The sequence below is a fragment of the Gymnoscopelus microlampas genome (assembly GCF_963454915.1).
Source record: "Gymnoscopelus microlampas genome assembly, chromosome: 5".
NCBI classification, from domain to species: domain Eukaryota; kingdom Metazoa; phylum Chordata; class Actinopteri; order Myctophiformes; family Myctophidae; genus Gymnoscopelus; species Gymnoscopelus microlampas.
Genome location: NC_139942.1, coordinates 5,266,813 through 5,282,550, shown reverse-complemented (window position 1 = coordinate 5,282,550; position 15,738 = coordinate 5,266,813). Strand labels below are relative to the sequence as shown.

The 15,738-nt window shown below is 42.7% G+C and overlaps 1 protein-coding gene across 1 annotated transcript; it reads left to right on the top strand.

Moving 5' to 3' along the window:
* Window positions 1–2,119: 2,119 nt before the first annotated feature.
* Window positions 2,120–14,072, top strand: LOC311044851 (extracellular calcium-sensing receptor-like; the record flags this gene model as incomplete). The annotated part of the gene is made up of 8 exons (XM_084056666.1): window positions 2,120–2,146; window positions 2,435–2,521; window positions 3,013–3,234; window positions 4,028–4,234; window positions 4,304–4,579; window positions 11,742–11,969; window positions 12,060–12,183; window positions 13,159–14,072. 8 exons carry the CDS (start codon window positions 2,120–2,122, stop codon window positions 14,070–14,072), a joined length of 2,085 nt encoding a protein of 694 aa, XP_083912792.1.
* Window positions 14,073–15,738: the final 1,666 nt, after the last annotated feature.

Below are 15,738 nucleotides of genomic sequence, written 5' to 3'. Positions count from 1 at the left end.
GTCTAGTTGGGGTGGCTGGGGTGTTGGAGTGGTTGTGGATGAGGGGCCCAATTTGGGCCTGACTGTGATGTGACTCATCACCACATGACAGGGGCCTGTCACGTCCTGTACATAGCCTCATTAAATGGTCCAGTACAATACCACCAACAGGTGGGCAAAAGAGTGTATTCCAGGGCTAAAATGTGTCAGATGCACGAACAGATAGAAACATTGTAGCCTACCACTGTGTCCTAAGCAAGTCATGAAAATAAATCCAACAGTGTAGTTTGTGCTGTTCCTAGGTCCCCTTGTCCAGTACACACCCCTGCACCAGCATCACCAAATCTGTCGTAAGGGATTAAAAAAACATCAAGGCCACGCACACGCACAGGGTGACATAGTGTAATTGATAAATGAATGAACATACCAGGACAGGAATTTCACGGCGGCCACGTTGCCCCTCTCTTTCGCCGTGTGCCGCTCGAAAAATGATGTGCTCTCGCGGCCACAGTGACCGTGGCGCCCCAGCTGTGCCAGCAGCTGATTTCACATTTTTTCCTCTGCGTGATTTTCCTGTCAATATGCTGTTTTTTTAGACACAGTGCCTTTGGTTGAACTGCGCATACTGTAGGTACAACATGACCAGTGGTAGGTTTGATTTTGAGACATATAAGCCGTTGGAATCCCGCAACACAGTGTAATTCGACACAAAAGCATCACCGGGCCAAATGGGAGATAAATGAACGCAGCCTGTATTCCAGTTTAAAATGCTGCGGAACAAGTGCTGCTTTTGACAGAGAGCGAGAGAAAAACTGCAAACAAATTAAAGTTTAGGCTATCAATATCATATAAAAGTAGAATGACCTCACCGCTCTGATGGACAAGAAATAAAAATGTTCTGTTAGTTTGTCAACAATGATCCAAATGGAAAGTTTATTTCAGCAGCTATGTGACAGTTTGAGCCCGTTTTTGATGCATAGCTCCTCATTGAAGTTAATTGCATTCACTTGTTGTGAATGGTAATTTGCCAATACATTATTTTGTGAAATAAATGGGTTTTATTTCACAGATAGTTATACAATTCTTCTACTATATCAACATTAAATCAATCTTAACCTTCAAGTTCAAAAAACTTAAATATCATTGTTTTATTTGATTGCCTTGGCATTTGACCTTTGTGCCCTAAGAATATTTACAACACCAAAGGCCAAGTGACCTTGCCCCTAAAATGACGAAATTCCAGGCCTGGAACACACACAACATTATTTTGATAAGAAAGGCTTGCTGATGTACATTAAGCCCTGCCTCTACTGCCTCTGCCAAATAGGTGCTGTGAAAGATTACGTAATGGTGTTACAGGGGATGGCATAGTATAGATGCGTGGTGTGAACAATTACGTAGTGGCAAAAGGTGGCACAGGGGATGGCATAGCACTGTGTATAAAATGTAGCAACTGGACAATGGATTCAGAAAGGGGAGGGGGGTGTTAGACAGAGGAGGACAGTCATGAGGGTTTCACTCAACACACACCTGCTTTCCTACATGTACTTAACCTTGATATTGTTCTCTTCATTCTCTGCTTTGTCTTCTTCACCTTCCTCTTCTTGTGAGTTACAGGAACAGTTTAATCTGAACAGAGTTTATAAGGCTGGAGACTTTATTCTGGGTGGCTTGCTTCATATCCACCAATACTCTGTCTATTCTGAGTTGTCTTTCACCTCCAAGCAACACGATCCCATTTGCTATGGGTGAGTATCACAAAAACAATAGAAAGACAATAGGTAACTTGTTTTGATAGTACCATAGGATTAGTTGATGTTGTATCTTTCTACCAAGATAAACATGTATGGTTACAGTGGATGTTTGTGTTAGATTTCACCTTGATGGCTTCAGGTGTGCACAGACCATGGCTTTTGCCATTAATGAGATCAACAGAAACACCAGCCTACTACCCAATGTGGCTCTGGGATATAGTATCTATGATACTTGTATGTCGCTTGGAGTTGCATTCCGTACAACATTGTCATTGGTCACTGGGAGAGAGGATCATTTTCAATTGGATGAGAGATGTGTTGGCTCCCCTCCAGTGCTAGGAATTGTGGGTACTGATTCCTCAACAAGTTCTATTGCTATTGCTAGAATGTTAGGTTTATACAGAGTGCCCCAGGTAAGTTTCTTATTTGAACCCCCTTTTACCATGACATATGTTATGCCTAATTTATTCGGTTAGGACATTTCGGTGCTCTATATGACTTTTAGCTAGAGCATGTGAATGGCCGATTTTGAATGGAGCGTGAAGCAGCTTTTCAGAAAGTTGAAGCAGAGAGAGAGGGGGGGGGGGCTGATTATAACACTGAGATTATTGTTGTATTCTCATAATCTTATTATCTGTTTGCAGTGGACAGTTGTTAATTATTTAATATATTAGAGAACAGATGTGTTGTAACTTTTGTAGGTCAGTTACTTTGCCACCTGCGCCTGTCTGAGTGACCATAACCAGTTCCCATCCTTCTTTAGAACAATCCCAAGTGACGCCTTCCAGGTAAATGTATATAGACTATATCTGTTGGTATATAGTAGTACAGTGGTTCTCATATACTTTTTTCATGTCATGTCATATGTTTCCACAATATTTCAAAATGTTCACAGATAAAACAAATGTTAAATTAAAGATCTACAAGCTCACAGCTTGTATTTTGGCTCTTTTTAAACAACTAATGTATATAGGGATAAAGTGGTTAAACTGATTTTAATGCTATTAACTGAATTTGCTGGGGAACAACCTAGAACGCCCTCAATGACACTTTGAGAATCACTGTAGTAGTACATGTTCCACACCCTTAACAAATACCTCCCTCTATTGAGTTTATTACGGTATTGTATATTGTTACTGCTGGTGCTGAAGATCTTTATTGACAGCATCAAAAGAGAATGATTATACCTTTTCTATTGTGGAATCTGTGTAGGAGATTCACTAATTCACTATGTGAATAATGTAGCCTAAGCACGTATCCCTCCATTATATCCAACCAGGTGCGAGCTATGCTCCAGATTATGAGGTGGTTCAGGTGGACCTGGGTAGGAATGCTGTTGATTGATAATGACTATGGACACAATGCTGCCAGATCCTTCCAGTCTGAGCTGGCCCAGTCTGGTTTGGCTTGTCTAGCGTATGCGGAGGTTGTGCCCATGGACTCTGACCCAGATGAACTTCAGAGGATTGTCTCTGTGATGAAGAAATCCACAGCTCGTGTGGTCATTGCATTTGTATTTGATAGCCGTTTGGCTAAACTCCTGGAGGAGGTTTTTTTATTTTATTTATGATGCATTCATAAGTGGAGCTTACTATGAAATCCTGCTCGGCTTGTGTGTGTGTGTGTGTGTGTGTGTGTGTCTGTCTGTCTGTGTGTGTGCACTGCCTGTGTGCAGCCTCCAGAGTGCGCCAGAGGGCCGAGCAGGGTTTCACACACTCACACACACACACACACACACACACACACACACACACACACACACAAACACACACACACACACACACACACACACACACACACACACACACACACACACACAGTGTGGCCATGAAGAACGCAGGAATGTAGACAATGCTCTGATTAAAATGCACACACCTGCAACATATTTCGAGCTGCGTTCGCTTCCAGCGTTTGCGCGTCTTACTTGTTATAAGGCTTATGGAATTGCGGTAGCTATATTGAAGTGTACACATTCTTTCAGAATTAAAAAAACGATCATTCATTCATTCTTTAAAGGATATTTTTCATGCAATGTAATTTAATCACTCTCTAGATTCATCAATTTAAATGCTCAGCAATTGTGTGCTTATTTTACACATGTTCTTATTTACCTTTTGGTCTCAGTGCTTCTGTATACAATAAGCCAACAGATTATAACAACAAATAAAATCAAACATCGTACTGCTATAACCAATTCACTGGATCCATTTGAACACAGGTTCGGTTTTGGACATACAGTACAAGGTTTCTGCCGAACCGAAATGATATGTACTAAATTTTGTTCAACACAATAGGTGGTAAAGCAGAATGTAACAGGTCTGCAATGGATGGCCAGTGAGGCGTGGACATCATCGGCCATACTCCAGACTCCTAACTTCATGCCGTACCTGAGAGGCACCCTGGGTATTGCCATCCGTCATGGAGAGATACCAGGTCTCAAGGACTTCTTGTTGAAAATACACCCGGACAATGAGCCTGACAACAGACATGAAAATAGCATTGTGAGTATTTTGGTTCATTTCATATTAAACTGGTTTATTTATGTTTAAGTCTTAATTGTGTTTCTTCAGGTGAGGCAGTTTTGGGAGCACACATTTCAGTGTAAGTTTGCACCCCTTCCTACAGAGTGGGTGGATAATGGTGGAGGGGTGTGTACTGGACAAGAGGACCTAGGAACAGCAGAAACTTCACTGTTGGATGTGTCTGACCTCAGACCAGAGTATAATGTGTATAAGGCTGTGTATGCTCTGGCCCATGCCCTCCATGACATGTTGCAATGTGTGCCAGGAAGAGGGCCTTTCATTGGACACAGCTGTGCCAGTTTGCAGACAATACAGCTATGGCAGGTATGACATGAATTCACAGTTTACCTGTAAATGTTTCTAGTTTGACTCAATTTTAGCCTAATAGTGAATGTATATATGACATTGGTAAAACACATGAAAAATGGACACAGTAGGATGAAAAATGCATTATAAATGTATTATGAATAACGATTCAGGGCCGGACTGGGACCAAAATTCAGCCCTGGCATTTTGGTCCGGACCGGCCCCACCCCCCCCATTTTGTCAACGGGGGGGGGGGGGGGGGGCGTTTCACTGAGCCAGCCCAGCCCTGCACATGAACTCTGCGGCCGCACTGAGGCGCCTGCTGGAAAGCATCCCAGCCCAAACATTAACGGAACTAATAATTGGGCCGCGCGACTCGGATATGACCGTAATAACCCTAAAACATTTTTAAAAATATATTAAAAAAAAAAAAAAAAAAAAAAAACCATTTTTTTTTTTTTTTTTTTTTTTTTTTTTTTTGGCCCAGTGGCCCACTGGCCCAGCGGCCCACCGGGCATTTGCCCGGTACGCCAAATGGCCAGTCCGTCCGCCGCTGGATTGTACTGTGGATACTGTTCTGTATCTGAAATTGATCGAAACAAAATTAGGTTATTGTGGGCCAGCAATGTTCGGAATTCGCCAATCAGGATGGAATGTTAATCATCTTGATCACTTGACTATAGAGATAGTGTGTACTGATTTGCATGATGTTTGGACGAAATTTGTAGGAATAATATAAAAAAGAAACATCAGCCTCCTTGTGGCGCTATAATAGGGCAATGTTAAAAGGGTGGCGTTTGTTCTTCAACGCAAATGTGTGTGCAAAGTTCCACCGCAATCGTACGCTGCGCTCATGATTTGCGGCATTTTGTTCAAAACGAGATACTCCTGCAAACTTTAGATGTCAATGTTAGCCAATCAGGATGGAATATGAAAAATCAAACAGATCCATCTTGATCACATGACTATAGAGATCATGTGTACCGATTTGCGTGAAATTTGGATAAAATGTGAAGGCTTAATCTAAAAAAAATGTTTTACATAAGTCGGCCTCCTTGTGGCACTATAAAAGGCTAATGTGAAAAATGCAGGGCAGATGTTTTTCCTTGGCCTCTAGGGAGTATGCGTGCAAAGTTTCACGCAGATCGGTGCTGTTATAGTTAAAAACGCAAATTGGCCTTTTATAGCGCCACCATGAGGCTGATTTGAAAATGTTCAAGTGGCATTTCTTCCTCGGTCTAGTGGGAATGTGCGTGTGAAAGTTCACGGAAATCGCAAGCTGCGTTCATGATTTGAGGCATTTAGTTCCAAACGGACCAATCCTGCAAACTTTGGAAGCCAACCTTAGCCAATCAGGATGGAATATGGAAAATCAGATCCGTGTTGATCACATGACTATAGAGATACTGTGTACCGATTTGCGTGATGTTTGGATAAAATCTGTAGGAGTACTGTCAAAAAATAAGTTTTGCACAAATGGTGGCGCTCCTGGTGGCGCTATAACAGGCCCATGTGAAAAAATTGGGGCAGAGGTTCTGAATTGGCATCCAGGGAGTGTGTGTGCACAGTTTCGCTGCGATCAAGCCAACGCCAAGTGCGGGAGATTAGCTGTTCACAGACGGGGACACACACGGACGGACGGACAGGGGGTAAAACATACTCTCTCGCCATGCCTTTCGGCCTGGCGGAGACAATTAAATTAAATTAAATAACGAATGTTCTTATGGTGATGTACAGTAATACAATTGCCTGGCAGTAAATGTGTATCAGTGTTTGGAGTAGCAACTTGGATACACACACACACACACACACACACACACACACACACACACACACACACACACACACACACACACACACACACACACACACACACACACCCGGGGCGACTTGAGTTTTCGAGCGAGCGTTTTGGTATTCCTCCAACCAATATGCCCATGTCTCAGACACACTGCACTGGGGCTTGCCAGTCAACTTGCTATTTGCTGTTTTGCAGTGAATTCAGTTTACAGTAGATATTTGGCCCCAATGCTGCTCAGACAGGCTTTTATATTTGTTTTTGTCATTGTCAGTATTAAGAAGTACAACACTATTGCCCTGGGTAAATACAGATTTTTTTTTTTAAGGATAAAAAAAACCAACAACATGCATCTCACTGTATTTTCTACAAATGGATCAACTGTTGGAATAAAGGAGAGGATGTTACTCTCTGTCTTAAATTGACAAAGGCTTAAAAGAATAAAGTTGCTTTTGTTAAATAAACATTTTACCTCTTATGTTTTACCATTTTGGAACCGAAATAATCGGACTCATAAAAACGCTAACTATACCCATCCCTATATAAAGCAGGGGTGGGATCATAGCTGAGTGGTTAGTGAGCCCGCCTAGGGAGCCAGAGGCCCTGGTTGCCCCAGGTTTGATTCCAGGCTAGGCCAGCGTATGTGTCGATGAAATGAAATGTGTCCCTGAGCAAGACTCTTAACCCCTAATTGCTCACAGGTTGTCATTGGAAACAAGACCGCAAGGACTTTCATGAACGACCTGTTAAAAGGAATTATCCTTATCCTTATCAAGGCCCACTTGACAATCTTGAAACACACATGCACGCACGTATGCACACACACACACACACGCACACACACACACTTGACCACTTACGACTTGTGACTTACAATAAGCAAGGTAATCACATAGAATGCAAACATTATACTATAATGATAATAACTAGAAAATATTGTTCCTGAAGAAACAGTGTGGGCTCGCTTTATAGCCAAAAAATAGTAGATATAAAAAGTACAAATTCAGTTTGACTTGGTATCTCTGTCTTTGTGTTGTGTGTGGGTGTAGACTTGCCTCCGGTTGATCAGATCGGGAGCACCCATTATCATTCTCCTAATTGTCATCAGTTATACACCTGCTTGCATAGCTGATGGTAGTAAGGGGATGGAGGGATATAGGGGGCAGGAGTGATGGGTGTGGGGTGCTCCCTGCTGGCTCCAGTGAGCTTGTAGATTAGCTATTTCTGATGGTTTACACTGTGTGTGTGTGTGTGTGTGTGTGTGTGTGTGGGGGGGGGGGGGGGGGGGGGGGGGTGTTTGTGTGTGTGTGTGTGTGTGTGTGTGTGTGTGTGTGTGTGTGTGTGTGTGTGTGTGTGAGAGAGAGAGAGAGGGGGGGGGGTATTTCGAATAGTTAAAGTATGACAGAGGGAGGGGTACGTTATGTGGTGTGGGAGGTGGGGTGGCGGTGGAGTTTGGGGTGTGTGTGTGTGGGGGTGGTCGTTTTGGAGCTTGAAATATACAAACGTTTTAGCTTCAAAATATACTTTGAGTACCAAAGTAAAAGTACTAAAATGTTCAGAAAATAACAGATCTGCAAGCTCATAACGTGTCTGTTACGACCTTATATGGTCTAGAAGATAAGGAGTAACATATTTCAAGCCATAGTCAGGGTCAATCAAAAGGTGGACAGTTTATTAATTAACTTAACATTCACAGGGGATCAATAGACAGGGAAGGCATAAACATCAGGGTGGCCAAAGCCAAAATACTCCCTACCTGAAAAGAAAAGAAACTAAACTACACCAAAACAAAAAGTACAATCTAAACTCCCTACCTAAAAGAAACAGGGGAAAAAGGGGGAACAAAGAAAATGGCGGCACACCCCTACCAGCTTCCCTGTTCAGGGGCACTCAGGAAAAAGGGTTTGGAAATATAATTAAGAAATAGCTTATATTCAGAATACACTCAGTAGTAAAGGTACCTTCCGCACTAATCTGGAAGGTATGGCACACAGCCTACAGACCTACTAAAGACTAGCTAACTACAGCAAGAAGGGATTAGCAGCATTGGTGTTGCAATGGTGAAAGAGAGACTTCTAGGCTGATCTTTCCAGGCATTTATAGTGGCTGGTTGATTTGGGGCAATGGGAGCCAGGTGTGTCCCCAATCTCCCCGCCCCTCCTCCAATCTCCATGGACACTCCCACCTCCATTGATCCTGCAGCACTGACAGAGGGTTAAACACACACTATGGCCATATAGGGCCGTAACACCCCCTCCCATAAAAATAAACTCCTAGTTTTACAAAACAGGAGCACTTAAGTATACACATCATACAAAACAAAACAGTTGGAAACAAATAACACCAAGTCATTTAAGAAAATCATGTCCACCCCACACAAACACCAAGTTCATGCAGTCACACCAGACTGTCCACACAGAACAAGGGGATGGATGACTTCTCAAAGTATTCACCAACTGATGACTTGCTCAAAATGAAAAGCTTACTTGGCTTGTGGAAGTTGACCTTTAGACTGGAGGTCAGGACAGTCGGCAATGCCATGACCAGGCCGGTGGCAGTGGTAGCATAATCTACCTGGCTTCAGCTTGACAGTGCAGTTTTGTCAGGTTGCTTGGACTCGGAACCTTCCTGCTCAAGAGAAGAGTCTTCCTCATGCTTTGCAAACACACTTTTGTGAGTCAATGCAAACTCATCGGCCAGGACAGCTGCCTCCCGTAGAGTGGTCACTTTTTGTTCATTTAAGTACACCGTGGTGCGCTCTGGCGCACAACTCTTGAATTCCTCCAAAAGCATCAGCTCCCGTAAGGAATTAAAATCTGCAGTTTTAGTTGCCAGGCACCACCTATCGAAAAGTGTACTTTTCTCTCTCGCAAACTCAACAAATGTCTGAGGCGATGTTTTCTTCAGGTCACGGAATCGCTGTCTATACGCTTCAGGCACCAACTCGTAGGTCCTGAGTATCGCACTTTTAACAACCCCTTATTGAAGACTGTCTTCCATTGACAGGGCTGCACAAGCCTCCTGAGCTTTTCCAGTCAGCTTGCATTGCAGCAGTATGGGCCAAGCATCTTGCGGCCAATGTAAGGCAGCAGCAATTTTTTCAAAGGCATTGAAATAACACTCCACTTCACTCTCCCGGAAAGGAGGCACTAGGGCAACATGTTTACTCACATTGAATGCCGTGGTTGTAGAGGACACTGAGAGTTCCGGTTTCCCCATGGTGAGCACCTTGGTGCCAGGAGGGACAGTAGGGGACCCCAAGGGTTCGGTGTGTTCTACCTTAGAGACCCCTGTGCCTGCCCTTAGTTTCACATCCAGCTCTAGCTGCCGTATCTTCACACTCGTCTCTGCCTCAATGCGGTGCAATGCCAGATTGTACTCCATGTCTATTTTGCGAGCATCTGCCTTGTCTTCGTTCTGAAGTTTAAGGCGGGTTAAGCGCACCTTCAAACGTGCACTGTCTAGTTTTGATTCCCTCGACGAGGAACTCACCGAGGACAGGGGTGACTCTACCCCACTTTGAGCAGCGCCCACACCACCCCCCTCCACCTGAGGAGGCTCAGGCCCACCCACACCACCCCCCTCCACCTGGGGGGGCTCAGGTTGAGCCTGTTCAGGCGGCAGCTCCATGACTTTGTTCTCCACGAGCCCTGCCAACACGATGGCTTTTAGCTCGGCCTTAAGAAGAGGTCCAGTTTTCTGGATCCCAAAATAATCAGCAATTTCATGCAAGTCTACCGTCCTGCATTTATTAAGCCTATCTATGGTGGGATTGCTTAAAAAATGCTTTAAATCAAAATGTGCCATTTCACCATTGCACGCACCACTAACCAACTATGCCGATCCCGGATGAGCCCCCAAATATGTTACGACCTAATAAGGTCTAGAGGATCATAAAGGCGTGACACATTTCAGACCAGTCAGGTTCAACCAAAAATGAGTACAGTTTATTAATTAACTTACCATTCACAGGGGATCAATAGACAGGGAAGGCATAAACATCAGGGTGGCCAAAGCCAAAATACTCCCTACCTGAAAAGAAAAGAAACTAAACTACACCAAAACAAAAAGTACAATCTAAACTCCCTACCTAAAAGAAACAGGGGAAAAAGGGGGAACAAAGAAAATGGCGGCACACCCCTACCAGCTTCCCTGTTCAGGGGCACTCAGGAAAAAGGGTTTGGAAATATAATTAAGAAATAGCTTATATTCAGAATTGTCTATACTTCCAACACTCAGTAGTAAAGGTACCTCCCGCACTAATCTGGAAGGTATGGCACACAGCCTACAGACCTACTAAAGACTAGCTAACTACAGCAAGAAGGGATTAGCTGCATTGGTGTTGCAATGGTGAAAGAGAGACTTGTGGGCTGATCTTTCCAGGCATTTATAGTGGCTGGTTGATTTGGGGCAATGGGAGCCAGGTGTGTCCCCAATCTCCCCGCCCCTCCTCCAATCTCCATGGCCACTCCCACCTCCATTCATCCTGCAGCACTGACAGAGGGTTAAACACACACTATGGCCATATAGGGCCGTAACAGTGTCACATTGTAGATCGGCTGTGTGTGGTTACTGTAGGTTTTGTATTAATAATAAAATCTGCAAAGTAACAAGTAACTAAAGCTATTATGCTGTAATTGTAATGGAGTAGAAGTAACAAAAATGGAAAGGAAAGTAAAAGTACCTCAAAATTAAACTGTGCATCGTAAGCACTTGCATAGTACTTGAGTAAATATACTTAGTTACATTGCAGCGGTGAAGCCGACCAATATGCACATATGGCAAAAGAGTGGGAAAAATAAACTGTGGGAGAAATAGCACGCCAAAATAAAGTTTATCTAGAGAGAAGAACATGAAATAAATCCCTGTTAGGGCAACCACACTAAAAAAATAGTGTAGTCCACAATAATATTCTGTACATTGAAGTTCTTGGTTACCAGGTAGAAAATTAACCTAGCGTCTGTTTAAATAACATAGCAATAGCAGAAGGTGGGGGGTAGGCTACAGGGAGAGTGAAGTATTAAGGGGTAAATTGTAGTCTGAGGAGATCAGACAGATTACGGGGACAACATATCTTCACTTTGCAAGTAAATCATAGCTGTTTATAACTTTATGGCATATGATTATATATTTGTTTTCAAAAGACATACTTGTATACAATATAACTGCATTGGCTGAAAGGGCTCTAACAAGTCGTAGGATTATTTTCTGCCACAGACCGCTCTTGCCGTCGTCACTGATCACATGACCCCCAAAAAAATCAGTTCTCGTGCTCTTGTCTGTACATCAGCCCTAATTATATAAATGACATATGGTTTAATGTTGACGATGAGTGGTAATCCCCTTTAAGTTCTTCATAATGTCTCTCATCACAATTTCTAGCTTGTCTATTACCTGGAAAAGGTCAACTTCACCACTTCATTTGGTGATGATGTATCATTTGATGAGAATGGTGATCCTTTACCAATCTATGATGTCATGAACTGGGTGTGGCTTCCTGATAGAAGTGCAAAGGTTCACAATGTGGGTGTGGTCAAGAAGTCAGCCTCCGGATATGAAGAACTCATCCTCGATGAAGACAAAATCTTCTGGAACTTTGAAACCAAAAAGGTCATTTTGGCTTTCTAAAATAACTAATGTTGAGCTCAAGGTGTGAATGTAATTCAGACTGAAACTGATCATTGTTCCTTTCCTCTGTAGCCTCCTCGGTCAGTGTGCAGCGAGAGCTGTTCCCCTGGAACCCGTGTGGCCAGAAGGAAAGGAGAACCTGTCTGCTGCTTTGACTGCATTGCTTGCTCTGAGGGAGAGATCAGCAATCAGACGGGTTGGTTGATTGATTTATTGAGTTTATTTGGTGATAGCACAGAAAATAGCACATTAGCACCTCACGATATAAAGTCACATTTGTATCATCACCGAGGATATATATATTTTTTTAAAAGCACTTTGATTCTGCCTATATGTGGCCGTCTTTTTGCAATGGTTTTCAATGGGAACGGAGCGTCAAAAAGGAACCAAACAAAACGCTAGGTTCCTTTTGAAAACTATTGCAAAAAGACGGCCACAAAGGTTAGATGTGACCGTACCCTGAAGGCTTATTTCAATTGTGGTCCTATGGACATAAAAACACTGTACAAAACGAACAACATGAAATGTAACAAATTGAGGATAAAATCCAAACTATAGTTAACTAATTCAGTACCATTGACGTCGGAGACGTCCAATTTTTCAAAAGCCCAGAGCACCATTGATGTCGAAGACGTCCAAACTGTGTTTTCAGTGTTTACCATCAGTTGGCGCAGTTCTCTATCACACAAGTGATCTTTTTCATCGTCTAGTTACACAGATCCAGGAGATCACGTGATCTCAAGATTCCTCCTCCATCCGCTTCCTGGTTAGTGGCTGCGGAGAAACAGCTGTAATTTGAGTTGTATTTTTTAGTAAGACCCTAAAACCTTTCTGTATTGGTTATTTAAGTATTGTTTTGTAGCCATTTTTGTGAGTTTTCTTTTTTAAGGCAATGAGGGAAACACTCAATTTAATTTTCTTTGTCCATTCCACTGATGTGCTGTAGGCTACAAGAAGTAGGTTTTTACCCATTAGATTTTAAAATTTGCGAGGAATAAAGTCAGTCAAGCTGCCTAGAGTGTATTACTCTAAATTGTATTTATAGGTGAAAAGTTATTTCACAGATACTTTGGGAATGTGGTTAAAATTAAGTTAAGTGAGCAGAATTTGTATGTAGATTGCACATTTTTCAAGTACTTGTCTGTCCCTTTAACCTTTCCATCTTTGTTAGACTCTACAGAGTGCACCAGTTGTCCAGAGGACTTCTGGTCCAGTACCCAGCGTGACCACTGTGTCCCTAAGATCATGGAGTTCCTCTCCTACCATGAGGCCCTGGGTATCTCCTTGACAACCATCTCATTGCTAGGAACACTTATCTGTGCCATTGTCCTGGGAATCTTCATCTATCATCGTGACACACCCATGGTACGCGCCAACAACTCAGAACTCAGTTTCCAACTTTTGCTCTCACTGATACTGTGTTTCATGTGCTCACTTCTGTTCATTGGCCGTCCCAGGCTCTGGACATGTCAGCTGAGACATGCAGCTTTTGGGATCAGCTTTGTGCTGTGTGTCTCATGTATCCTGGTAAAGACTATGGTGGTGTTGGCCGTGTTCAAGGCCTCCAAGCCTGGGGGTGCTGACATTATGAAGTGGTTTGGTGCTATGCAGCAGAGAGGAACAGTTCTGGCTCTTACTTCCATCCAGGCAATAATCTGCACAGTCTGGCTTGTGTCTGCCTCACCAACTCCTCATAAAAACACACAATACAACAGTGATAAGATAGTCTATGAGTGTAATGTGGGATCAACAGTTGGTTTTGCAGTGTTACTAGGTTATATTGGTTTACTGGCACTCCTCAGCTTCGTCCTAGCATTCATGGCAAGGAATCTTCCAGACAACTTTAATGAAGCCAAGTTAATCACTTTCAGCATGTTGATCTTCTGTGCAGTGTGGATAGCCTTCATCCCAGCATATATCAGCTCTCCAGGCAAATATGCAGATGTAGTGGAGGTATTTGCTATTTTAGCATCTAGTTTTGGCCTTTTGTTGTCGCTGTTTGGCCCAAAGTGTTATATAATCATTTTTAAACCTGAGAGAAACACTAAGAAGTCCATCATGGGTCGCGGTCCCAACAAGATGTAGAAGCAGAAATTCAATGATAACGGGGTAATGTCTCCAATCCGACATCTCGCCACTCTGACTAGTGGCTTCCGCGTGCGGTTAGGGTTAGGGGTTAGGTATAGGGTTCGTTAACGTCGGAAAGGCGACATGTCGGAATGGCGACATGTAACCAATGATAACACATGTGCTAACACATGTTCACAGAATGATGATAACCTTGTTAGTGATAGATTTAGTTTTCTGCCTAAATAAACTAAAAGCAGTAATCCGGTCAGAGATGCAAACACTAATTATCTGTCACAAATAAACATTGTGGAAAAGGTTTGGTGATTTGGTGACCTACACATGGATGACAAAGAATTGCACTCCTTCATGGGTCAAACAGCTATATAAGCGGCAAATTGGCAAAAGTACACTTAAGCTATTATTTTTATAACTGCATTATTGTTTCAAGGCTTCTGTTTTAAACTATTTAAAGCTGCTTTGTGTGACATTTTCATTCACAGTTCTTAAATCCTCACACTGGTGTAACAGAGTGATTCACAACCTCAGCCTGGTGGCCTGAAAGTCTAATGTCTCCCCCAAGCTATAGATAATTCCCTTTGGCTTAGTGGTTAAGTTATTTTCCTCCACGTGGGAGACCTGGGTTTGAATCCCGGGCGTTACACTGGCTCCCTGATTGTCAAATAATTAATTTCAAAATACTACTGTTGGTCTATAAAGCTTTAAATAGTTTGGGGCCAAAATACATCTCTGATCTTCTACGATATCAACCATCCGACCTCTCAGGTCATCTGGGAAAGGTCTGCTTTCTGTCCCTATAACCAAAAATAAATGTTAGGAAGCATCATTTGGAAAAAACTGCAGGTCTCTCTTTTTTCTTTTAAAACTTGAACTATATACCTCTCCTGTGATTGAGTTATTTTTCTTTTTCTCTTTTCTTTTCTCTTCTGCAGTGTAACTGTATAACTGTTTCTTCTTTTATTTTATGCATCCTAATGTCATTTTATAATTGTGTTTCCGTTGCTTGATATTCTGTGTAAAGCAAATTGAATTGCCTTGTTTTTGAAATGTGCTATACAAATGAAACTGCCTTGCCTTAGCTATAACTGCTGGCCTTTTGGGAAGCTCACTGAAATAGTATGGGACAATTGCAAACTCACTGTCCATACAAAGGTGCAGGTGTACAGAGCCTACATCATCAGCACACTCCTGTATGGTAGCGAAACCTGGAATATCTACTCTCATCAAGAGGGGCGGCGAACAGCTTGAACGTTAATAAAGTAATGCTCTCCTGTGTAGATGAGAAGAACAAAGTTTAACGGCACAGGACCAATTATTAGGATATAAAAAAAGGAAAAACTAGAAAAAGGGCTCCTCGGAGCACAGGTCTCCGCCAGGTCAGGTACGTTATTCTGGCCTCCTGGTGGCGCTATAATAGGCCAATGTGAAAAGTGTGCCATTTATTCTTAGGTCTTTCATGGCAATCATACTGCATTCATGATTTGAGGCATTTTGTTACAAAAATGTGTTTTGCTAAATTAGACCTGCTGGTGGCGCTATAACAGGCCAATGTGAAAAGGGTGGCATTTCTTCCTCGGCCTAGTGGGAATGTGTGTGTGAAATTTCACAGAAATCGCAAGCTGCGTGCAAATCGGCCTCCTGGTGGCGCTATAACAGGGCCATG